Source organism: Aphelocoma coerulescens, unplaced genomic scaffold (assembly GCF_041296385.1).
Source record: "Aphelocoma coerulescens isolate FSJ_1873_10779 unplaced genomic scaffold, UR_Acoe_1.0 HiC_scaffold_77, whole genome shotgun sequence".
Lineage (NCBI taxonomy): Eukaryota > Metazoa > Chordata > Aves > Passeriformes > Corvidae > Aphelocoma > Aphelocoma coerulescens.
The window spans coordinates 1,408,284-1,433,928 of NW_027184063.1; the positions used below are offsets into that span (position 1 = coordinate 1,408,284).

The 25,645-nt window shown below is 53.5% G+C and overlaps 1 protein-coding gene and 1 pseudogene across 1 annotated transcript; both read left to right on the forward strand.

The window, feature by feature from the left end:
* Window positions 1-1,971: 1,971 nt before the first annotated feature.
* Window positions 1,972-2,934, forward strand: LOC138102508 (olfactory receptor 14J1-like). Its single transcript, XM_069000207.1, has one exon. It carries the CDS (start codon window positions 1,972-1,974, stop codon window positions 2,932-2,934), a length of 963 nt encoding a protein of 320 aa, XP_068856308.1.
* Window positions 2,935-12,915: 9,981 nt separating this feature from the next.
* LOC138102480 (zinc finger protein 850-like) overlaps window positions 12,916-25,645 on the forward strand; it is a 289,839-nt pseudogene continuing 277,109 nt past the window's right edge.

A 25,645-nucleotide genomic window follows, 5' to 3' on the forward strand; every position in this document is an offset into this window, starting at 1 on the left:
CCAGGGACTCCTTCCAGCAGATCCCTGAGGCCACTGGGATGTGGGGGGGATGCTGAGGGCAGGACAAGGGGCTGACAGTGCCCAGCCTTGCTGGGGCTGTGCCCAGGAGGCCCCGGTGCCTCAGGACAAGGTGTCTCCTCACAGCCCTTGGTGGCCCAGATGCTGCTGTGCCCCAGGGTACCAAGACTTGGCTTCTCTTTGTCCCCTCCTGTCCTCCCTGCCTCCAGTTCTCTGCTCTGACTGCAGCCTGGGGACACTTTCTCAGTCATGTCCCTCACTGAGACCCATTAACAGTGTCAGGAATTTTGAGTTTGAATCTGACTCAGAATTCTTGAGAGGTTTCTGCCAGTCCCTATCAGGGACTGATGTTCAGGGCCTCAGCACCAAGCCCTGAGAAGGTCATTACAGTCCTTGTGCTGTATCTGTGCTGCTGAGCTGGGCCGGGCTCCTGGCACACAGGCAGCACTTGGCAAGTGGCAGCGCTGCAGAGAGACAGCTCTGGCCAGGAGCAGCTCCTGGGCACAGCCCAGCAGGGCTGGGGCACTGCCTGCAGCCAGCCCAGGCACAGCACAGAGGCTCACAGGGCTTCAACTCAGCCGGGGCTGGGAGCACAGAGCAGAGCTCACTGAGGGCTCACCAGAGCAGAAATCCTCAGAGAGTTTGAAACAGTCATTGTCTGGCTGTGGGAAGAGAAGCTGCAGCTCCTGGAGGCATCTCCTGAAGCTGGCCCATCCCACAGCTTTTCAGAGCTTTGCAGAGCACTCTCAGAGTTGCTGCAGTCTGGGGGATGTGGCCCTAGGGCAGGGCTGGGTTTCCGTGCTGCAGCACCCGAGGCCCAGCACAAGGCAGCTCCTGTTGCCAGGCTCTGCTGCAGGGCTGAGCAGCCGGGGCTGCAGCCAGGGGTGGCCAGGGCTGTCCTGCAGAGCAGGGTCCTGCAGCCCAGGGCGCTGTGCTGGGGCAGGGACTCTGCTGCCTGCCAGGGGCAGCTCTCAGCCGGCCCGGGGAGCTGCTGCCAGCGCTGGGGGAGGAGCAGTGGGGGGAAGGAGCGACCCTGAGCAGGGCAGGTGCTGCTGCTGAGAGCTGCTGGCTGGGGCAGGGCTGCTCCCAGCTCCAGACCAGCCTGGGCACAGCTCCGGAGGCACTTCCCAAAAGAAGGCAAGCCAGGGATTGCTGTCAAGATCAGGAGCGTTCCTGAGCGTGTTTGGATTTCCTGCTTGGAGCAGGTTGGGAAGGTTGCGGGATGAGAGAAGCAGAACCGGAGTTGGAATCCCAGAATGACAGAACATTCTGAGTCTCTGCTATTGTCCTTGTTATTGTTATTATTATTACTCCTCTGACATTGTCACTGCTATCTGGTGCTCTCAGGGGGGCTCTGGGATCTTCAGCAGCGGAGTCAGGCTCTGCCCTTGGGATTCCTGCCAGTCAGGGCTGTCCATGGGAATGGGGTGTCCAAGCTTCCCAGTGCCCTATGGGGCTGTGGGCAAAGCAGTCCATGGGAAAGGGGAATGAGCTGAGCCTCCCTCCCAGAGATACCATCATGGGTACACCCATGGCTCTCCTCGCTGTGTCCTTCCAAGAACCTCAGAGAACCAGGAATGATGTGTGGGTAGGAAAACCTTTCCTAAAACTCACTCCTGCCATCCCTGTCCTGTGGAACTGAGAGTAAAACTGCTACCAAGCCTTTCTAGGAGGGAGTCCACTGACAAATCCTGACTCTCCAGCCTTGTCCCTCTGCCACACGGCCACAAACCCAGGGCAGCGGGGCAGGGATGGCTCCTCGAGAGCCCCCACGCTCAGGCCTGGCTGCTCCTGGCACACTCAGACAGCACAAGTGGAGCTCAGGCAGGCAACTGGGTGAAGGTTTTCCCAGAGCAGGAACAAGGGTGGGGCAGTCCCAGCGGCACAGTCTGCAGGGAATGGCACAGGTTTGGCTCCAAGCAGCCTGTCCTGACTTATCACTGTCCTTTCTCCATGAACAGGTGCCCATGGCCAGACACAGCAATGTCCAACAGCAGCTCCATCAGCCACTTCCTCCTGCTGCCATTGGCAGACACGCGGCAGCTGCAGCTCCTGCACTTCTGCCTCTTCCTGGGCATCTCCCTGGCTGCCCTCCTGGCCAACGGCCTCATCATCAGCGCCGGAGCCTGCGGCCAGCACCTGCACAGCCCCATGTTCTTCTTCCTGCTCAGCCTGGCCCTCACCGACCTGGGCTCCATCTGCACCACTGTCCCCAAGGCCATGCACAATTCCCTCTGGGGCACCAGGCACATCTCCTACACAGGATGTGCTGCTCAGGTGTTTCTGATTGTCTTCTTTCTTGGAACAGAGGATTTCCTCCTCACCCTCATGTGCTACGACCGCTACGTGTCCATCTGCAAAGCCCTGCACTATGGGACCCTCCTGGGCAGCAGAGCTTGTGCCCACATGGCAGCAGCTGCCTGGGCCAGTGGCTTTCTCACTGCTCTGCTGCACACGGCCAATACATTTTCTCTGCCCCTGTGCCAGGACAATGCCCTGGGCCAGTTCTTCTGTGAAATCCCACACATCCTCAGGCTCTCCTGCTCAGACACATACCTGAGGGAATTTGGGCTTCTTGCTTTTAGTACTTCTCCTTTTTTGGGTTGTTTTGTGTTCATGCTTTTCTCCTATGTGCAGTTCTTCAGGGCCGTGCTGAGGATCCCCTCTGAGCAGGGCCGGCACAAAGCCTTTTGCACGTGCCTCCCTCACCTGGCCGTGGTCTCTCTGTTTCTCAGCACTGGCACATTTGCTCACCTGAAGCCCCCCTCCATCTCGTCCCCATCCCTGGATGTGGTGGTGTCAGTTCTGAACTCGGTGGTGCCTCCAGCCCTGAACCCCCTCATCTACAGCCTGAGGAGCCAGGAGCTCAAGGATGCCCTGAGGAAAATGATGACTATATCTTTTCAGAAGCAATAAACTCTCTCTTTTCTGCTCCAGAACCTTCAGAATGTAACTCTTTACAATCTCAGGGGGTTTTTTCTATTTGTCCATTTTTTCATTGGTGCCTTCTTTTCTTCTTTTTCTAGTGTTATGCTGTTTTTTATAAAATCCTGTAGTACTGCTCTTAGCATTTCTAGATGAACGTCTGCCTTTCTTTGGAAACACAAAGACTTTCAGGAGGCTTCTTCCCAGTGCATTTGAATCAAAAGGAGTGTCTGCCCTGACTTGTGTGTCCAAGGTTTGTTCCTCAGCCCTTCTCTGGCTCTGCAGGGGCAGTGCCTGTGGGCACAGCTGGAGGGAAGAGACTCCCAGCACAGCAGCACAGCCAGGGACAATGGCCGGGCCTCTTCCCACCTCTGCTCTTCCCAGCCCATGGAACCCAGAGTCAATTGTGACAAAGTGGGGCCTCTTCAGACAGAGGTGGTGTGGAAACAGTGCCACCACTCATGGAACCCAGTGTCCATTGTGACACAGTGGGGTTTCATGGAACCCAGAACATCTGTGGGATGCAATGGAATCTCATGGAATCAAGGGCCAATTGTTATAGAGTGAGGCCTCATGGAACACAATGGCCACAGAAACATTGCCAGGCCTAGTAGAAAGAAGGCGCCATTGTGGCACAGCAAGGCTTCATGGGACCTAGGAGAGCACAGGGTCACAATGGAGTCTCATGGAACCAGTGGTCAATTGTGACATGGCAGGGTCTCATGGAACCCAGATTCCACTGGGACATTGCCAAGGCTGGTGCAATCAAGGGTCCACTGTGACACAGAAAGGCCCCGTGGCACCCAGGAGACCAGTGTGGGGCAATGGATTCTCATGCAACCAAGGTGCCATTGGAACAAGCGCGGCCTGAGGGACAGCCAGTGCCACTGGGACAACTCCAGCCTTTGAGGAAGCAAGTGTCCATGGTGACACAGCACAGCCTGATGAATCAAAGGAGAGCACCGTGACGCCATGGAATCTTGGGGAACCAAGTGTCCATTGTAAAGACAGTGGGGCCTCAATGAAGCCAGGAGACCATTGTGACGCAATAGAACCTCCGGGAAGCAAGTCTCAGTTGTTCCAAAGAGGGGCTGCATGGAAACCAGGAGACCATTGGAACACTGTGGAAACCGAAGGAAGCAAATGTCCACTGTTTGATGTTGTGGCCTCACAGAGCACTGGAAGCCATTGACACACAATGGAAAAACATGGAACTACGGCTCCCTAGTGGCAGAGGAGGGCCTCATGGAACCAAGGAGACTTCTGTGATGCAACGGAATCTCAAGGAACCAAGGGTCAATTGTCAACACATCAGCCTCTCCTGAAACTAAGGAGAACATTGTGATGCAGTGAAATCTCATGGAACCAAGTGTCAATTGTGAACACAGCAGCGCCTCATGGAAGCCAGGTGCAACTGGGACCGTGGCATGGCTTGTGGAAGCAAGGGGCCGCTGTGACACAGTGGGGCCTCTTGGAACCCAGGAAACCACTGGGGGCAATGGAATCTCATGGAACCAAGGCTCTATTGTGACACAGTGGGGCCTCTTGGAACCCAGGAGAACATTGTCACACAGAAATATCTCATGGAACTAAGTGTAAACTCTCAGCACAGCAGGATGTCACAGTCCAATCATGAAAGGAATTAGAAATGCCTCTGCCCAAATTAAGGTGCAAACAAGACCAAGACCAAAGTCAATAGTATGGGCTTTATTTAATAGCAAATATGAGAGAGAGAGAGAGAGAGAGACAGAAGAGAAAGATAGAAAAGAGGTTGGGGGGGCAGAGAGTGAGAGAGACAGATGAAAGAAAATACACCACTCCACGGATCCCACTGGGATCCCAATGATGCTCTCCAGCTGGTCTTTTCGGTGGTAAGAGTCCCCCTAAAAGCACAGAATCCAATGGATTAATATATGCTCAGGGCAGGTGGGAATGCCCAGGTACCTCCCCTGGGGGAGGGCACTTGGACACTGTCTCTTGCAGCAGACTCTGGGTCTGCTGCATCACTTTGCATCATGTGCAGTCCTGTGGAGCAAGGCCTCAGGAATAAATTTTGGGAGCACTTTGGGAGGTCTTTGATGGATTATGACACCCCCTCAGCTGCCTCTCATGTGAATGTCCCATGGATATGGCCTATCCAGTGTTGGAGGTTTCCCAGCTGGGCCAGTTTGTGTAAGGGAGGATGGGTGTTCAGTGCCTCTGACCAGAGGTAGCACCACAGACCTGAAACATCCTCGTCCCCCCTCAGTGGCAGGGGAGTCTGTGTAAACCTGTGTAAGCCCTCTGTGGACTGTGGTCTCCTCCACCCCAAACCCAGCCAGCCATGATTTTGTGCTCTTTGGTTTTCTTGTGGATGCATTCTTTTCCCTCAGCCTTGATTACTTCTGCCTAGAACCTGAGATGATTGCACAGTAGTGTCCCCTTTCTCTTAGCTCTGTGACTGAACTCCCAGTCCAAAGTGCCAGTCAGGCATCTTCAAGGAGGGCTGGGCTTCTGTGGCTGTAGCTCCTTGTTACAGTTTTTGCTAGAATGGGCAAAACTCCTTCATAACAATGTTTAAGGCATGAACCATTTCAGTCCCTGACAGCTTTATGCCTTGGCTCCATGAGGTTCCATAACCTCACTATGGACTCAGTCTCAAGCTGCATTAGGCCCTGCTCTGTCCCACTGGATGCTTAATTCCATGAGGTTCCATTTGGTGGCTGTGGTCTCCTGGTTCCATGAGGCTCCACTGTGGCATGTTGGAGCCTTGGTCCAGAAGATTCCATAGAGTCACAATGGATTCCTGTGTTCACATAGGCCCCACGGTATCACATCAGAGCCTTGGTTCCATGAGTGGCAGAACCCACATTTTGGCATGCTCTAACCATATCTGCTATGTCGCAAGTGTGCGGGTTACGAACAGCAAGCAATGCTTTTCTGCAGTCTTCATTTGCATTTACAAAGCAAGCTGCTGCAACAAAAAAGCTCTGGCCTCATCCTTACCGGCTCTCCGGCAGAGTGCGGCTTGCAGTCTGTCCAGGAACTGTACAAATGACTCCGCCAGACCCTGTAAGATCTTAGCAAAAGACACATTAGAATCAATACCCGTCCCCGAGAGTCGCCGTAGGGCTTGCCGGGCTAGGTGGGTGATGATATCATAGACGTCACACAGATAGCCTGTCTGCGCTGTAGGGACTGCGTACGGACCCTCTCCGGTCAGCTGTGCGGCAACGATGGGTGGATTTCTGTCTCGCAGCACTTCCGCCTGGGTAGTACACAGCTCACGGTAGTCGGTGAGCCAGCCTGCAAACTGCGCCAATGTCAAAATCATTCTCATTATGCTTTTGCAGTCATTAGGTACGAGGACGTACACGGTACTTATGGACTCCAGGTAAGTTAGGACATCACAGAAGGATACGCCGCTTTCCTTTACTAGCATCCTCAGTTCTTTGATTATAATCTAGTTCCCTGTAGGCCGGGCGTTGCTTCGGCGCATATATAACCGGACAGGCAGTAACGACCGCCAGGTCGTTCTCCTCCATCGCGGCTTCCCTACACTTCCGCCAGTGCTGGGTTACAATGTCATCATTCTGGGCAGGAAGGGAGTCCGATGCTTGCTTGCGGTCTGGGACTTCCGTGCCAAGGGGGCCAACTGTGTAGGGATTTTTTTTATCATGTAAATCAATCCCGTAGGGGATGGGAGAATCTCGGGGTAGCCGGATGCATTGGATACAGGTTCTGGTGGCACTGAGGGCTCAGGGGAATCAGCTTCTGAAGCCGCGTAATGGCCAACATCCATTCGACTTCACTTAAAGACCGCCATGATCGTTCCCCATGTAGCGAGGTGCCTGCAAGCTTTGGCATCGCTGTCCCTGGCGATATCAAAAAGTCTCTGCCCTACCACTTGCCAGGCTTCTGATTGAAGGGGCCCACTGAAGGGAAAATCTCTAACCTGATCGGACAACCAGTCCAGCAGGGTGCTTAATTTCACATCAGCAATATCAGTAGTTTGCCGATGTAAGAGCCGCCATACAGGTCCAATCTCCTTCTTTTTTCCAGGGATATTCACTCAACCGACTCTCTTCTCACTCGCAGCTGCCTCTCACCCTTCACCCAACTTCCAACCGCCCAGCCCGCAGCGGGGCCTTTCCCACAGGGCCTTCTGCTGAGCATAAGCTTCAATCACTTTAACAAATGTAATCCCATATTCCACAACTGTGGTCTCTTGGGTTCCATGAGGCTCCGTTGAGTCACAGTAGAGCCCTGGTTCCATTGGGTTCCAGAACTCCACTGTGGTCTCTTTTATTCCAACAGGCCTCACTGTGTCAAATCAGAGCCTTGCTTCCATGAGGTTCCAAGACCTCACTGTGGTCTCCTGAGCTGCGTTATGCCCTGCTGAAACATATTGGAGGCTTGGTTCCATGGGATTCCACAGCCTCAGAATGGTCTCCTGTGTTCGTGAGGCCCTGGTTCGTTGCTATATAGCCTTGGTTCCAGGACTTTCCATAACCTCACTATGGACTATTGGGTTCCATGAGGACCCGCTGTGTCCCACCACAGCCTTGGTTCCGTGAGGTTCTATACAGTGGTTATGGTATCCTGGGTTCCGTGAGGCCACACTGTGTCATTTTAAGGCTTTTTTCCATGAGGTTCCAGAACCTCACTGTGGTCTCCTGAGCTGCATTAGGCCCTGGTGTGTCATAGTGGAGCCATGGTTGCATGAGGTTCCATAACCTTTCTCTGGTCCCTTGGGTTCCATGAGGCTCCTCTGTGTCACACTGGACCCTTGGATCAATGGGGCTCCATACCCTCACTATGGTCTCCTGTGTTCCATCAGGCCCCACTAGGAGACATTCTGAGTCACCCTGTCCCCCACAGGTGCCCCCACAGGCTCAGGTGGGGGAAGGGAAGGGCACCACGAGCATGGTGCGACGGCCAGGGTAATCCCAGAGGCCCATGCAGCCAGGTACCCATCTGTCCACAAACCCTCCTGTGCCCCCCACTCCACAACCCACGTGGGCTATTCCAAGGTACCCCCCACTCTGACATCCCTTCCACCCTGTCCAGATGTCCCTGACACCTGCAGCCATGTGTGGGAGGGAGCAGAGGCACATGGAGCTGGGAACATGGCCATCGTGGCACAGCGACCTCATCCACCCCGTTCCCCACCTCTGTGTGTCCTCTGAGCCCCTGGGGATCTCCAGTCCATGGACCTCCTCAGCCTCCTGGGGTCCACAACCATCCCTAGAGGTCCCTGTCCCCCTGGAGGTCCCCAGCCCCTGTAGGTCCCCACCCATACCAGCACCAGCCATGTGGGTTCCATTGCACGCGCTCCAGGGTGACATCTCCTGCCACCCTGAGAGCCCTGCCCGAGGACAGGATGTTTCCACTTTCCACGGCGATTTCTGTTGGTTCACCGTGATTTGCAGGGACATGGGGATGGCAGGGACAGAGGGGACAGCAGGGACATCAGGGACAGTGGGGACACCGATGCCCCCAGAAGCACAGCTGTGCCTGCCATGGGGAGCTGAGCTGCCACTGCTGGGGGTCTCACCTTGTACTGGCCCTCGTGGGGCTCGATCAAAATGTGCAACTCTCTCTCCTTCCATCTGAAGTGACAGTCCCCAGTCTTCTCCTCTTGTCCCCAGGGTCATGCAAGTGGCATCCAGCCCCTCGGTGACACGAAATGACAGCTGGAGGAGTTGTTGTGACACACGGCAGAGCAGAGACACCCAGAACCTGCAGCAACAGCACCCATGGGTGGGGGGTTCCAGCACCCCCACAGGCCACGGAGGGGCCCCCAATGCACCCCCACACCACAGGGGTCGGGGAACCTCGGACACAACCCCCCAGCCTGGGCACAGCCCAGCCCAGCCCCTCTCCTCCCACCCACTGAGTCCTGTCCCCTCCTGGGACCCTCACAGTGCCCAGTTTTAGGACACCCCATGGTCTTCCTGCCCCTGTCCCCAATGAATCTTTGCCCATTCCCCAGAGCCCCTGAGCAGCTTTGGGGTGATGGCTGGGGACAGAGACAGAGTGGAAACGGTGGCCGAGAGGTCACGGCAGCCCCCCACACACATTCCCTTGGCCAGGTACAGCTCTCCCAACCCCCTATGGCCCCTCAGCTCCAGACAGCAACCACCATCTATGGAGCTCCTCCTCAGTGCCATGGAGAGTCTCAAGGCCACCCCCAGCCCCACAGGGTACACCCTTGTCCCCATCAGATCCAACACCACCTCCAAAGTGACCGCTCCTGGGCACAGAGAGGGCTGTGCTGCCCTGCAGCTCCCTGCAAACCACAGTGGTGCCTTCGAGGCCACAACCCGAGTCTCAGACAGTTTCCCACTCTTTATGTCTGGAGCTGACCAAGAAATGCCCCATGGTGGGGTGCCCCTTTCCTGCAGTCACCGCAACGGCAAACTGAGCCCTCGCTGAGGCTTTCCCCAGGAGAAGCAGCATTTGTTCCCCCACAGGGCAGCCTGTTCTTTTGGGGGGCAGTGGGCACAGGGGCAACAGCAGCCCCGAAGGAAGCGGGATTGCCTGCGGAACAGCCTGACGCCAAACAGACTTCAGTGTCACAAAGGCAGAGGAGAGGGGGTCCCTGGGAGGCAAAGCCCAGCAGATCTGATTTTCCTGGCAGGTTTCATCTGGGAACAGTCCTTGGATACACAGAAATTTGGAAAAGGAATCTCAATTTTGGCCATGGGCACCTGGAGGAGAAGGACGGATCTGTTCCATAGGAAGGAAAGCACGGAGCCCCAGAGCTCCAGGGGCAGATGAGAAGCGACTCTCAACATTCCAAGATCAGCTGGAGCTGTCAGGTGGCCACCAGGAGGCCAAGCCAGCCAGAGCTGTTCCAGGTTCCCTTGCTTCCACGGGGCACCTCAGTGTCACAAAAATGTCCTTGGCTCCACGGGGCCCAGCAGTGTCACAATGGACCCTGTGATTCCATGAAGACCTACAGGAGCACAATGGTCTCCTTGGATCCATGGGGCCTCTCAGAATCACACTGGCCCCTTGCTTCCATGGGGCCCAGCAGTGCCCCGATGATCCCCTTGGATCCAATTCCAAAATTGTAGGGCTCCTAAGCAAAAATGCAGGAAAGGGAGGAACAGGTCTTTACTATAAAATACAGAGAGAGCACAACAGAACAAACAACACCACGGGAACAGAAGTTTCCCACCTGCCAAGCACAAACCATCATGGGATACTGCATCCCTGACTCAGCCCCAAGACTGTCCTGAAAACCAGCCCTGGCTGGGGGAGGCCCCAGCCCCCAGACCCATTTGCTGAGGCCAGGTTTGCACCCCCATCCCCCAACCAAGGGGGCAGGAGGAGAGTTTGGGGGATGTGAGGTACACCCTGCCCAGGGGGAGTGAACACCACCCCCCTTACCCAGACTGGCTCCGCTGTGAAACCCCCACCCCGGGAAGGCCACACACACAGGGGACAGTGTCACACTCGCCCCTCCCCAGGGGAGGTCTCTGTCCCTGTCACTCCCTTGATCTCCCCCCTTTTCTCTTTCACAGGCTGGGGACGTTTGCCAAATATGAGAATCATTTTTTTCTTTATCCCTGTCACCTCTGTGACAGCTACACAGAGTTTATCCTTCCTTTAAATCATCTGTATTGGGCCGAACTTTCACTTTTCTTTTACAGGAACCTGCCAGCAGCTGAGCTGGAGCTGTGCGGGAACCGCTGGACCTTTGAATTGCCACCATAACTGCTTGTGCTGTTGGTTCATTCATGGTTGGAGTTTGTTTGCGTTTTCATCACAAGTGACTTGTGGGAAGAGCAAACATTCCTCCAAGCATTTTCGGTAAAGTTTGATTTCTACCAAGTTTATTTTGTCCAGTGCCCAGGGGATGCTCAAGGGTTCTCTGTGCCACTCTCCCTGGGGGATGCTGGGGAGGGGCTTGGTGGGGTTGTCCCTGTCCCTCTCACTCCAGGGCATTCCCAAGGCAGTGTCCCTGTCCCTTTCAGCCTTGGGGATGCTCGGGCATCTCCATCCCTCTTGCCCCAGGGAATGCTTTTGCGGGACTGGGGACCAAGGGCTCTGTGTCCCTCACACTGCTGAGTGTGCTCAGGTGCTCTCTGACCTTCTCATACCTGGGGAGGCCGGGGGAGTCTCTGTCCTTCTCACCCCTGGGGTGACCCAGCCCAAGCACCATTGGGGTGAGAGCGACACAGACACCCCCAAACCCACACAAGCACCTCCCAAAAATCTCAAGGGGAGAAGGACAGAGACCCCCACCAGGCACTGAGTGGGGTGAGAGGGACAGAGACCATCCCCAGTCCTGAATCATTTCCAGACAAGAGAGGCTTGGAGATCGCCCCGGGACTCCCCAGGTAGGAGAGGGACAGAGAAACTAAATTTGGGGGGCAGCTGGGTGGTCCAAGATCCGGGTGCTGCCACGCTGCTCCTGCATTCCACATGAGCATTCCAGGAAGGCAGCCCTGAATGTGACCCTTGGGGGTCTGGGATCAGCCTTCATATCCCTGGGGGAGCAGAGACAGAGAGGACGAGACACTTTCCCCCTCTTATTCCTGTGGAAGGGTGAACCCCAGCTGCCCTTTTCTTCTGCTGCCTCCTCATCTCCTCGGCAGAGGATGTCAAACTCCCCAGGAGCAGGAAGAAGCCCATTCCGGGTTTCCTTGTGTCTGCAGCCTGGAACATCCACTCCCATCAGAGCACTTTGTGAAAGCCCTGCTGAATGACAGCAGGAGGAGGTTTGTGAGAAAGGCAGGAAATTGTATTTTGATAGGAAATCACAATTCCAAATTCTTTCTTTCTGTCACATTCATTTTCAGTCAGTTCTGGTCTGGTTTCCAGAGTGCCACCTTCTCAGCTGATTGTATTTGTGTTCTCCTTCCTCTTCTGCCTTTCTTTGCCTGCTCTGTTTGTCTCTCAGTGTCTCTCTGGAGCCAGAGCAGCTCCCACCAAAGGCCCTCCCCTGATTTTGTTCCCAATCCACCAGCTAAAACAACCATGGATGAGGTGATGAAGGCTGGCAGTGAAATGTCACTGGAAGATCTTGCAGCACTTGGCTTTTGGCTCCTTCCTGAGAGCTTTGCCTTCAAGGGCAGGAACATCTTCTCCTTGCTGGGAACTGATATTCCAGATGCCTGGAGAGTGTGCTGTGGATGCCAGAGGGGCATTCCCGAGGCTTGCAGGGTGCTGGTCCTGCTGTGCCTCCCACGGGAGCTGTGCAGGGCCAGGAGACAAGGTGCAGCAGCTGGGTGGGTTCCCAGAGCAGACAGCAAAGGCTGCTTTGCTGGACATTTCCCAGCACATTCCCAGCTGGAAGCAGAGGGAGGAAGGAAAGGGAAGCGAGTCCCTGCCAGAAGCCCAGAAGGATTGGGGTGGGAAGGGACCCTGCCCGTGGGTTAGTGGGCTGAAAGCCAAGTGGAGCAAGACCTTACAATGCCATCTCCCTGCCAGCCTGTGCTGCTGACAGGAGCAGGGTGCCACTTTAGCCCTCTGTGGGTGGGACCAAACTGTGCATTCCACTCCCCTTATCTCATTTCTGATGAGCTGTTCATGATGGGTCCTTTGCAGGAGCTGCCCAGTGCACCCCCAACCCCTCAGGCTATGAGGAGCTGGCTGTTAAATGAGATAAGGAAGGAAAGGCAAACCCTGGGAGGCAGGGCAGTGTTTCTTTTTCTGCACACCAATGACTCAGCTGGGATAACTCCCTCCGGGGTAGCAGCAGCACAGTCCCACCCAGCCTGAGGGCTCACCTCTGCTGATGGGCCATCATGGACTGAATGGCCCCAGCACAATGGGCAGCTGCAAGGACTGAGACCATCAAGGCTCCCAAAATATCCCATGACTCCCAGGATGACATCATTCCATTGTGAAACTGCCCACCCTGGGGGAGGGGCTAAGCATTCCCACCTGAACCTGAGCATATAAAATCTGGGTTTGAGGCCTTCTGGCAACACTCAAGAGATCCAGGGCAGGAGCAGAACTCCAACAGGACTGTGGCCACTGCTGTCGACATGACTGCACCCATCACTTGGACAGGACAGTGTGTCTACCACTGCAACCAACAGGTTTTGTTTTCTTTCCTTTTGCTTTGCATGCAGCGGGACCAGGTGGTGCTCAGCACAGGAACTAAGCACCACCGTTCTGCTCTTGTCCCAGGGTGCCTGGTTATACTCAGCCTTTGTGGGTTACAGCTGTATCATGGTATTTCTTGTCATCTCTTTGGTAAATTTTAACTCTCACCTTAATCTCTCTTGGGGCAGATCAGTGGGGTTCATTTCTCATGCCAGTTCAATCCAGCACGGTCTTTGAGAGGATTTTACAGTCATGATATGCCCGGTGACTTCTAAGAAGGACTAAGCCAACCCCTAAGAAGGACTAAACCAACCCCTAAGCCAACACACTCACACCTTGTTTTTCCCTCCAAACCAGGATTTCCCACTCCCAAACCTTGGCCAGATGGAGGCGGAGGCTGTGAGAAAGAGGAAGATGCCCCGGGACACCCAGGCAGGTGAGGAGGAAGTCCCTGCCCCTTTTCCCTCTCTCCTGCTCCATCTCCCAGCCCAGCATCGCCCCCGGCTGCAGGACAACCCCGCTGCCGAGGCCGTCCTGCCGGGGACGGACTGGGGGGATCTCCTTCCCCTTCCCTGTGGCACGGAGTCAAATCCCATCCTCTCCTTGTCCTTCCTCCCCCAGACAAGGAACTGAGGATGGAGCCCAGGGAGGACAAATCCCCACAGCAGAACCTGGTGGAAGAGGCCATTTTGAGCCTCTCCACAGTGGAGGAAAACCACCGGAGATCCCGCAGGAGGAGGGGCTGCAAACGTAGCCCAGGGAGCTGTGAGGAGGAAAGACCCACCCTGTGCCAGGAAGGCGGCCGGAGATCCAGCCAGCATTCAAATGTGGTGGTCCATGAGCAGCGTCACGCTAGGGAGAAACGCTACAAATGCTTGGAATGTTCGAAGAGCTTCAGCCAGAGCTCCGACTTGATCCACCACCAGTTGATCCATACTGGGGAACGGCCCTACGTGTGTGGGGAATGTGGGAAGAGCTTCAGACAGAGCTCCAGCCTGATCCAACACCGGTTGATTCATACTGGGGAACGGCTCTATGTGTGTGGGGAATGTGGGAAGAGCTTCAGACAGAGCTCCAGCCTGATTCGCCACCAGAAGATCCACACTGACGAGAGGCCATACGAGTGTGGCGAATGTGGGAAGAGGTTTCAGACCAGCTCCAGAGTTCTCCTGCACCAGCGGATTCACACAGATGAGAGGCCCTTCCGCTGCCCCGACTGCGGGGAGTGCTTCAGGTACAGCTGCAGCCTCAGCAGGCACAAACGAATCCACACTGGGGAGAGGCCCTACGAGTGTCCTGAGTGTGGGAAGAGCTTCAGGCAGAGATGTCACCTTATCTACCACCAGAGGATCCACACTGGGGAGAGGCCCTACGAGTGTCCTGAGTGTGGGAAGAGCTTTATCCAGAGCTCTCACTTGACCAAACACCAACGGAGCCACCAGTAAGGGAAGCCCTGCGGGTGCCCCGAGTGCAGGAAGGGCTTTGTGTACTGCTCCAACTTCATCTCGCAGCAGAGGATCCCTGTGGGGTGATGCTCAGTGACCCTCGTTGGGCAGAGACCTGGTGACCCCTGTTCCAGATGATCCCCATTGTTGGGGAGGATGTTTGCGAGATTTATTTCGCTTCTCATTCTCGTGCTCTGATTTCATTGCTAATAAATGCAATCCCTGTCCCCAGACTGGGTCCGTTTTTCCGTGCTGGTGGTTTGGGTGGGAGCTCTCCTGGTCCTTATCTCAGCTCCTGGGCCTTTCCTCAGCCAACCAAAGAAGTCACTAAACAATTTTGAGCCACTCTGAGCTTTTCTCACTGATGACTGCCCAGGTGCCAGGCAGATCTGCTGCACCCACACCTCCCCACCTGGGGCATCCTCACCCCCAGTGCCCCCCGGGAGCAGAATTAAGGGAGAGAGGGGAGGTTTCAGCACTTGCTCAGAGCTGGGGATGGGGCAGCTGGGGCCATACTGGTGGCACTGGTGGTGCTGGGAGCCCCCTGGCCACAGGCATGGAGCTCTCAGGTGAGCTGAGAGGGTGGGAAGAGGAGGCCAGGTATGGTGGGAAAGGTGGGGAGAGGAGGGAAAATGGGTGTGTGGGACCCATAAAATGAGTTGGAGGGGGAGTGGGACCCCCTAAAGCAAGAATGGGAAGGGGGCTGGGGACTGGGGGATGATGGGATAGGCATGGGAAAGCTTAGAAATTGGGGAATGGAAGGGTGGGATCTCAAAACTGGGCAGGAGGGGACCGGGGATTGGGAGGATTGTGTGAAAGGGTTGGGAAAGGGTTAAAAGGGGGGACTGGGACCCCCAAACTGATGGGGGCTGGGGCTGGCAGCTGGGGATTGATGGGAAAGGAGGGGAGAAAACAGAAAAAGGGTGGAAATGAGGGTGGGACTGTGGGAAGGAAGGTCCCATGGCAGCCATGGAGCAAGGGGTTGTGGAGTGGGGATCTGGGGTGGCCCCCTGAGCTCTTGGCTTGCTGTGGGGTTCTGGGGGCTGCTGGGGGGGCATCCCCTCACCTCTGTCCTGTATAGACAGGGCTCTTCCAGCACATGGTAAAGTCTGAGTGTCACGTCATTAATGGTACCAAACAGGTGAGGTTCATGGTGAGGTTCAGCTCCAGCCTGGAGCAGCTCCTGCACTTGGACAGCAACATGAGGCACATCATGGGGGACACGCTGTATGGGGAGAAACAGGCCCGCTACTGGAACACTGTCCTGGGGTGATGTTATGAGGCTGCTTTATTCCTTAACCCTCCGCTCAATGCCCAAGGATGCTGTGTCTTTAGGATGGACCTGGGGGTGGGGCCAGAGCCACGGGACGTGGGTGAGGGTCAGTTCAATGGCTCCGGGGCTCTGAGGTCTCGGCAGGGCCTTGGAGGGAGTGAGCTGGGAGTGTTGTGCGACTCCTTGGGTTTTTTGGTGTTCTGGCTCGCTGGGAGAAGGTTCTGTTGGGTTTTCTTGTTCTTTTTCCCTTCCCTCCCCCTTGCCTCACTGATTCCCTTCCCTCCAGTCCAGGGAGCCTGCTGGTTGGCCCCAGTGGGCCTGCGGGGTGGCTCCAGCTGGTCTGAGCCCGTGCGTCTGTTCCCTCTCCAGGAATTTGTTGTATTTCGTGGTTTCTTCCCCTGTTCTACCCTGCTTTGTTTGGTGTTAATAAACAGTTTGGGTTTTTTTGCTCACTTTCAGTTCTTGTAACCCACTTGTCTTACTGGTGGAGGAAATGGGGAGGTCCTCTTCCCTTTGGAGGAGACACTCATTCCAGAGTGTTTCCTCCTGAAGTCTTGTCTCCAAAACCGAGACATAAATTTAGTGCCTGTAGCGGGTTCGGTTTGCCCCCGGGCACAAACACCAATTTAGTGTAGTGGCTTGGTCCAAAATACTCATTACTGTTTATCTTCTGTGAGATAAGAATTAGGAGAAATGCAAAGCAGGCACCAAACTTGAAAGAATATAAAGAAGTTAATTAACTGACCTAAAAGAGGGAAAAAAAAACTTATACCATACGTTCAGAACTCTCCTCCCCTCCCCACCTTCCTCCCTTCTCCCACTGACAAATGTAAGAAGACAACCCTTAAGATGTTCAGTCTGTTTACCACTCCCATAATAACCTTGTTCAGTCCATTTGAAAGAGAAGTCTCTTCTTGCTCGTGCTAAGAAAACATTATCACAACGAGACAGCCGCCCACTTCCAAATATTGTTCAGTCCATTTAGGAAGAGGTCTCTCTGCTCGCATGTGAGTCCCTTCCCCCAACCTGCAGAGCTTTTCCCACAACTGCTTTCGAGGTTTCAATCTTGAAGTTTTTGGGGTACTCTTTTAAAGTTGAGCCATCCAGAAACAAAAGTTCTCTTCACCCATCTCTGGGAGCATTTCATCTCTAAGAACAGAGGCCCTTCTCCTTCCCTGGGAGCAAAGGGTCTTCCTCATCTTCATCTTTAGGGCTATCTCTGGGAGCATCTCTAGGAATTGAGGTCTTCTCCTTTTCCATTTGGAGCAAAAGTCCTCACCTGGTTCATGTCTCCCTGTCCAAACTTCTCTTGAAATTACAGCTGCTTCAGCATCTGCCTATCTCAGCGCAGCTGCTTTTCCTCAGGAGTTGAACACTCCACCCCCCATATCTTCATGAAATTACAACAGGACACTCAGATATATCATAGCTTCACAACAGACTTTCAGCTTTAAGCATCTCCTCTTTCTCTTCCGCCAGGTTTTCAGCTCTTCACAGCACTAAAAGGGTTAATCTCACCTCGGCCTTGCAGCTGGAATGTGGCTTCTCGCTATTGGTCACCTGACCTCTGCCAGACAGCGGTGCCGATTTTGCTGAAATCTTGGCCGCAGTGGAGGGGTGGGGGAGGGGAGAGCCGAGCTGCTCTGGCTGCCCACAGCCCTGCTGGGGGGGGGGTCATCCTGGAGCCGTGGCCTGGCCCAGCCTGGCCTGAGAAGGCCTGGGCATGGCCCACTTGCCCCCCACTCAGGCCCTGCAACCACCTGTCCCAGCACCGGAAACGAGAGAGAGCTTGAGGAGGAGTTTGTCTATTCTTAAGTGTGTATCACAGAGGCGGTCACAATTTTAAGTGGCTTAAAGAATTGTCCATATTCAAACTGGCCATCTGATAGGTCCTGTGCAGTCATAGAGGAAGATGTAAGAAGAACTTCACTTCCGAGACCCAGCTTGCTAACCTATGACACTGGGCTAACCAAGAATCCTTCTGCAGTTGGGCTCCTGAAAGTAGAAGAGCATTGAGTGCCAATGGCCACCTCAACAGTGCATCACCGGCAGTACCGAACAAATAGAGATGCCGTAATTCCCAGCCACACGACGATCCTGAACTGGAGAGCCAAGGGGTGGTCAGCACGACCCACTCACCCTTCAACAGCCCCATTTGTTCTGTGTGCAAGTCTGACGGGGAATGGTTATTGACTGTGGACTATCGTGCCTTGAATGAAGTGACTCCACCATTGAGCGCTGCCGTACCGGACATGTTGGAGCTCCAGTATGAGCTGGAGTCCAAAGCAGCGAAGGGGTACACCAATTTTGACACTGCTAATGCATTTGTCTCCATTCCTCCGGCAGTAGAGTGCAGGCCTCAGTTTGCCTTCACTTGGAGGGGTGTGCAGTACACCTGGAACCGACTGCCCCAGGGGTGGAAGCACAATCCCACCATCTGCCATGGACTGATCCAGACTGCACTGAAAAAGATTGAGGCTCCAGAACATCTGCAGTACATCGACGACATCATTGTGCATGGGAACATGGCAACGGAGGTATTTGGGAAAGGAGAGAAAATCATCCAGATTCTCCTGGAAGTCGGCTTTGCCCATCAAGAAGAGCAAAGTCAAGGGACCTGCTTAAGAGATCCAGTTCCTGGGCCTGAAATGGCAAGATGGATGGCATCAGATTCCCACTGAGGTCATCAATAAGATCACAGTGATGTCTCCACCAACCAACAAGAAGGAAACTCAAGCTTTCCTAGGTGTCATAGGCTTTTGGAGGATGCACCTTCCCGAGTACAGCCAGATCGTGAGCCCTCTCTACCTGGTCACCCATAAGAAGAATGATTTCTACTGGGGCCCTGAACAGTAGCAAGCCTTTGCCCAGATCAAGCAGGAAATCACTTATGCAGTAGCCTTGGGCCCGGTAAGGACAGGACCAGAGGTGAAGAACGTGCTCTACTCTGCAGCTGGGAACAATGGTCTGTCCTGGAGCCTGTGGCAGAAGGTGCTTGGTGAGACTTGGGGTCAACCACTGGGATTCTGGAGCCAAAGCTACAGAGGCTCAGAAGCCCACTGCACTCCAACAGAGAGGGAAATCCTGGCAGCCTATGAAGGAATCCAAGCCGCTGAGGAGGTCATTGGCACCGAAGCACAACTCCTCCTGGCACCCCGACTACCAGTGCTGGGCCAGATGTTCAAAGCAAAGGTTCCCTCTACCCACCACACCACTGATGCTACATGGAACATGTGGATTGCTCTCATCACACAGCGCGCCTGTATTGGAAACCCAAATTGCCCTGGGACCATAAAAATAATCACAAATTGGCCCAAATGTGAAAGCTTTGGTCTCAGTGACGAAGAAGAACAGGAACAAATGACATGCGTGAGGACGCTCCACCATACAACCAACTGCCAGCAGAACAAACACGCTACGCTCTTTCCACTGATGCTTCTTGTCGCATTGTAGGGATGAAACAAAAGTGGAAAGCAGCCATATGGAGTCCCACACAACAGCTTGCAGAGGCCACTGAGGGAGAAGGTGGATCGAGCCAACTTGCCGAACTCAAAGCCATCCAGTTGGCTCTGGACATTGCTGAAAGAGAGAAGTGGCCAGAGCTCTACCTCTACACTGATTCATGGATGGTAGCCAATGCTCTGTGGTGGTGGCTGGAAAGGTGGAAAAAGGCACACTGGCAGCTCAAGGGAAAATCAATCTGCGCTGCTGATGAGTGGAAAGGCATTGCCACTTGGGTAGAGAAGCTACCTGTGAGAATCCGCCATGTAGATGCCCATGTCCCCAAGAGTGGGGCTGATGAGGAACACTGAAACAATGAACAGGTAGATCAGGCTGTGAAAATAGAGGTGTCCAAGATAGATTTGGGTTGTCAGCACAAGGGAGAGTTGTTCCTAGCTTGATGTGCCCATGATGCCTCAGGCCATCAAGGCAGAGATGCCACCTGTAAGTGGGCACAAGGCTGAGGGGTGGATCTAACCATGGACAGTATCTCCCAGGTTATCCATGGCTGTGAGACATGCGCTGCAATCAAGCAGGCCAAGCAGGTGAAGCCTCTGTGGTATGGTGGGCGATGGTCTAAATACAAGTATGGAGAGGCCTGGCAGATTGATTACATCACACTGCCTCAAACCTGCCAAGGCAAGCGCTATGTGCTCACAATGGTGGAAGCCACCACTGGAGGTTGGGGTCCCTCCCCCCTGCCATGGAGCCCTGGGAGAGGGGCCCTGGGGGGGAGACATGGGGTTTCCCTGCCCCTGGTCAGCCTCATTCCCCATTGGTTGGTTTGTGCTTCCCTGTGTGGCCAAGAACCCTTGGGTCCCATGACTGGAGGACTTCCTCAGCAGAGCCCCGGCCATACGGCTGGGGAAATAAACATCTCTGAAACATCTACCATGAATCTCTCCATATATATTTTTTTCCACGGGACTCCTGGTACATATATGCGTGTTACAGTAATCCCCGCTGTAACAACTGGATGGTTGGAAACCTACCCTGCGCCTCACGCTACTGCCCGGAACACCATCCTGGGCCTGGAAAAGCAAGTCCTTTGGAGGCATGGTACCCCTGAGAGAATTGAGTCTGACAATGGGACTCATTTCAAGAACAGCCTTATCAACACCTGGGCTAGAGAACATGGCATTGAGTGGGTGTACCACATCCCTTACCATGCACCAGCAGCTGGGGAAATGGAACAGTGCAATGGCCTGCTCAAAACCACCTTGAGGGCACTGGGTGGGGGAACTTTCAAAAACTGGGAGGTGCATTTAGCTAAGGCCTCATGGTTGGTGAACACCTGAGGCTCCACCAACCGAGCAGGGCCTGCCCAATCCAAACCCCTGCATATAGTAGGGACATGGTCCCAGCAGTGCATGTCAGGGGACTCTTGGGAAAAACTGTTTGGATTACTTCTGCATTGAGTACAGACAAACCCATCTGTGGGGTTGTCTTTGCTCAGGGGCCAGGTTGTACATGGAGGGTAATGCAGAAGAATGGAGAAACACGTTGCATACCGCAGGGAGATTTGATGGTGGGTGAGAACCGCTTGTAATGTCTGAATGCCTGTACATGTTTGTTGAGTGTCACTGCCACTGTTTGTATATAGCTGTATAAATATGGATAAATGTGTGTGTTTTGAGTTGAAATGTATTAATTTGGGCATTGAGCAGACGGTATGGAATAAGGGGTGGAATGTCCTGGGATGATGTTGTGAAGCCGCTTTATTCCTTAACCGTCTGCTCAATGCCCAAGGAGGCTGCATCTTTAAGGTGGACCCCGGGGGCACGGCCAGAACCATGGGACCGAGTGGGGGTCGGTTGAATGGTGGGGGCCCAATTGCTCAGGGGCTTGAGAGTCTCGGCGGGGCCTGGGAGGGAGTGCGCCAGGAGTGCTGTGTGGCTCTTTAGGGTTTTGTTCTGGCTAGCTGGAAAAAGGTTCAGTTGGAGTTTTTTTGTTCTTTTTCCCTTCCCTCAACCTTGCCTCACTGCCTCCCTTCCCTTCCCTCTGGTCTGGGGAGCCTGCGGGGTGGCCTCAGCAGGCTCGCAGGATGGCCCCAGCTGGTCCGAGCCTCTGTGTCGGTTCCCTCTCTGGGCATTTCCTGTATTTTGAGGTTTGTTTTTTCCTGTTCTACCCTGTTTTCTTTTGTGTTAATAAACTGGGTTTTTTCCCACTGTCACTTGCTGTGAACAATTGGTCTCATTGGTGGAGGAAAAGGGGAGGGCCTTTTTGCCTTTGGAGGAGACGCTCATTCTGGAGCACTTCTGATGCCTTAAGAGGCCTCCTAGAAACAGAGACTAGACAGGAGTAAGGGAATAAAAGTAGGTATTTATTTGAAAGGCCTTCAAAGGTACCCCCTGGGGAGCCAGAGGCTATTGCCAAGATGGACCCCAAGATGGATGACAGCTCACGAGTTCTTCACACAGCTCACGAGTTCTTCACACTTTTATAGGTTTGGTTCATTTACATAGCAGGCTTAATTCTCCAATTAAAGCTTCAGTTTAATGACGGCATTTTCCCTGTGCTCCCTCCCATAGAGGCTCTTTGGGTGATACTTTTTGGGCCTAGGATGGTCTGGGTGTCCTTGAAGAGCAGGCCCAGAGAGGCTTTGTTATGTCTACCTAGCACGAGAGAGCAGAAATGAACAGGCTACAAGAAACTTCCGAGTTACACACTAAGCAGTACAGAATTTGAAAAATAGAGAAGGTAAAACCTAAGGCATCACTTCCTCCTAAAATTTTGTCTCAAAAAACCGAGAGACTGGTCAAGGAGGAACCTGTGCCTTTCTAGGACAGGAATGTTCACTTCTACCAGTGATGGGTTTGAAGTCCAACAATCAGGAATCACCTCGATAGAAAGAGCAGTAGAAGAGCGACAGGAATAAGAAAATTCTTCTTGGTGTCATTGGCTTCATGGCTGCCAAATTGGAGGCTGCTGTGCAATGCATTTGTGGCAGTCACTGTAATCACTGCAGTGTGAGCACTTGGTGTGTTATGATTCCATGTGAGAGCTCTTGTGACACTTTGGGCTGGGAAATGGAGCACTGAGACTTGTCTAAAAAGAGACACAGTCTCAAGAAAAAAGGTGGATTTGATAAATAACAGAGAATAGCGACTAATTAGGCATGTTTTAAAAAGAATGTGAATTATAGCTCTGGGTAAAGAACTTGAAGAGAACTCAATTGAAGAACAAGAGGCGATGCTGTACTAGTTGGAAAACAAACTAGTGGGAGACACCAAGTCAGAATAACAATTTAATAGGAAAACAAAAATAAAGGCAGAAAACACTGGTTCAGACTGACAGAGTCAAGATACAACCTGAGTCCCTGTTAATCAGGGTGGTGGTAGCAGTCTGGTAGAATGGTGGCTGCAGTCCTCTGAAGTGGTGATGCTGTAGAAAAAAGGGTCTGCTCTTCCTCAGGTCCAGTGGTGGCTGAGTAGCTCCTGTCCTCTGGAAATCCAGTGGAAGGGTAGTTTCTGGTGTTCAGAATCTCAGATTATATCCAGGATGGAATGCTTGGTTCCTCCCTCTGGGTGGAGCATCTCACAATGGGGTAATGAGTCATGAGGCCAAGTGTTGATTAGGCTCATTAACAGAAGATAGTCTGGAGGGAGTTATCTCTGAGTCATGGGGCAGGAATGGGCCATTAACAGCAAGATAGTCTGGGGGGAGGAGGCAAGGAAACACTGCCCCACCTGATTTCAACAGCTCATGAGGATGGTAATTGTGAGGAATGAGACAACTCTTTGTAGAAATTAAAACAATTTATTAAAACAGAAAAATTGAAAAATTGCAAAAATTAACAAAATATAAAAATTTGGGATCCTAGTGGCTCAGGAGGTATGCCCCAGGAGCGCAGGGATTCGGGAGCTTCAGGCTTAGGCAGCTCTGAACCTCAAGTAGAGAAAAAAAACTTGCAGTGCTAGGCTGGTCAAAAAGAAATATATATATTTCTAAAGGCCCCTGAAAAGGAGTAGGTTTCTCCAGCACTGAACTTAGCAAGCTGGAGGGGAAGGGGAAATGAGAGAGGACGTGTCTTTCTCTTGTACCTTTATAGCTTTTGCTCCACCCACAGTCTGCCCACAGTTTAAGGTGATTGGTGTTTTCCCTTTGACAGATTACCTCTGTCAACCAATGGCTCCTCCTTGTCAGAGGGGTGGTATTAGTTGAGATAAGAGTCATGGAGCTTACCGGGGTATGGCTATGGGGGCTGGGCTGTTTGTTGCAACCGGGGTTTTTAAAATCTGCCTTGAAACCGAGGTACAAGTAAAACATAAAAAAATACATCCAACACATCTTAAATCACTTGTAAAAGTATACAGTAAACACAGGAAGACCATAAAAACTTGATCTGTGTACCTGGGCTGATGGGTTAATTTTAACATTCAATTTAAAAATATTAAGCTCAAATTAATTAAGGCACTTAATACGCAAAGACCAAGCACAAATAGGGATTTCATGTATGACAGTAATAGAACACACTGCAACCCAGGACAGATGCCTTTATGCCTAATACTTAAATCGAAGGTTCTATTATCGAAAGAATTGGTATGCAGGTTGTAATTCATCTGTAGGTCCAAGCACTGATTAAAGCAGCAAGGCCTGAACAACAGGCCCTGAGTCAAAGTTGACCTCTAGATGAACCTTCCAACCAAAAGTTATCTTTGTATCTGCTCATTCATGAAGCATTATGAGCAATATGATCTCTCTATGTGTTCATTGGTGAAAGGTGGATTTACCTTTCTGTGTTTGAAAACCAGACAAGACCCCATCTGGCCTTGTTTGGGGGTGAAGGATCAAAGTCAACTCCCTTGTTCCTCCTTGAGCCCTGGCCAGGCTTTAGGAGAAGCCAAAGAGAAGACTGAAACCAAATGTTCCCACACTGGAAGTGATGTCAGCTTGTTTGTTTGACAGTGTAAAAGCTGGGCCCTCTCACAGCGAGGGTGGAGCCTCGTTGCCTGCAAAGGTGGAGGCACTGCAGGAATTCCCAGTGTGCAGGAGTGGCTCTGCAGTCCTTGGCTGGGACAGCTTCCCCCAGCTGATGGGTGGGTCTGGCTGATGGTAAAGTCTGAGGGTTACAGGGGATGGAGCTTGGTTAATCACTGCAGGCAATCTTTGGCAGTGATGATTGGGGGCATTGCTGAGCTTAACCTTTTGTAATTCTTTGCTAATGATTGTGTGCTTTGCTGAGCTTCCCTTTTTGTAATTCTTTGCAGTTTTGCATTATATAAATTACACAATTCCATCAGTTGGTGTCTGTGTCTTTGGTGCTGACCCTGCCCACTGGCAAAACAGGACCCCATCCTGCCTAAGAGTTACCTGGGAAAACACAAACCCTCACTCCAAATGTCCCCCCTTCCTCCTTGTTCCCCCCACTTTATACACTGGCCATGATGTCCTGTGGTCTGGGATATCCCTGAGGTCACCTGGGGTCACCTGTCCTGGCTGTGACCCCTGCCAAGCTCCTCCACACCCCCAGCCCCTCCCCAGCATGGCCGGACGATGGGCAGGAAAGGCCTTGGCTCTGTGCAGGCTCAGCAAGAACAAAACCATCTCTGTGTGATCAACGCTGTGCTCAGCACAGAGCCAAACACAGCCCCACAGAAAGGCCTGGCAAGGAAATTCCCTCTGCCACAGCCCACAGCAGCACCCTGTGGCCATCCACCATCACCACGGCTCCATGGGCTCCTTTCCATGCCCCGGGCCCTGGCCACAGGACCTTGGGCTGGTGGCCACGGCAGCCAACTGTGTCCCAGGGCTCAGTGCCCGTGTCCATGGCAGCAGTGCCCGGCCACGGGCCCTGAGTGCAGGTGACCGTGCCAATCCCCATGGCAGCGGGGCCAAGCGTTGGTGTCCGTGGCACCAAAGTGAGGAACGGGTCCCTGTGGCCGCTGCCGTGGCACCTGAGGGCATCAGCGAGTGTCACTGCAATTGTAGCTGGCACCAGCCCCGGCACTGCTCTGTCCTGAGGGCTGCCATGGCAGCCGAGGGCAGCCACAGGTCTGCGGGCAAGTGGCCACGGACCCTGAGTGCAGAAATGGGTCCTGGGGGGGGTTTCCAAGGGAACTGGAACTGCTGAGGGTTGCCATGGCATCCAACCCCTGCAGTGGGGGTCAGTGTCCATGGCCACAGCATTGGTCAGTGTCCATGACCACAGTCCCTTGCAATGGCCCAGTGCAGGTTGGGATGATCATCCACCCTCACAGCTGGCCCAGGCCATGCCTGGAGTGGTCTTGGTGGCACCTTGGGCTTGGCACACTTTGAGGAGGGTGCCTGTTTTCAGTGGGGAAACTTAGGAATTTCAGATTCTTTAAAAAAAAAGAAGGAAACCCCTCCTTGGCTGAGTGCAGCCAGTTCTCCAAGCAAAGCAGGTCCCAGGTGAGTGAGGAGAGACAGCATGGGCTTGGGGATGTGGAGCAGCGTTGTCCACACTGGGTCAGACCTC

Bases quoted from the DNA above. Each gene is read 5' to 3' on its own strand.
- LOC138102508 (XM_069000207.1), top strand. From the start codon at position 1,972: ATGAACAGGTGCCCATGGCCAGACACAGCAATGTCCAACAGCAGCTCC.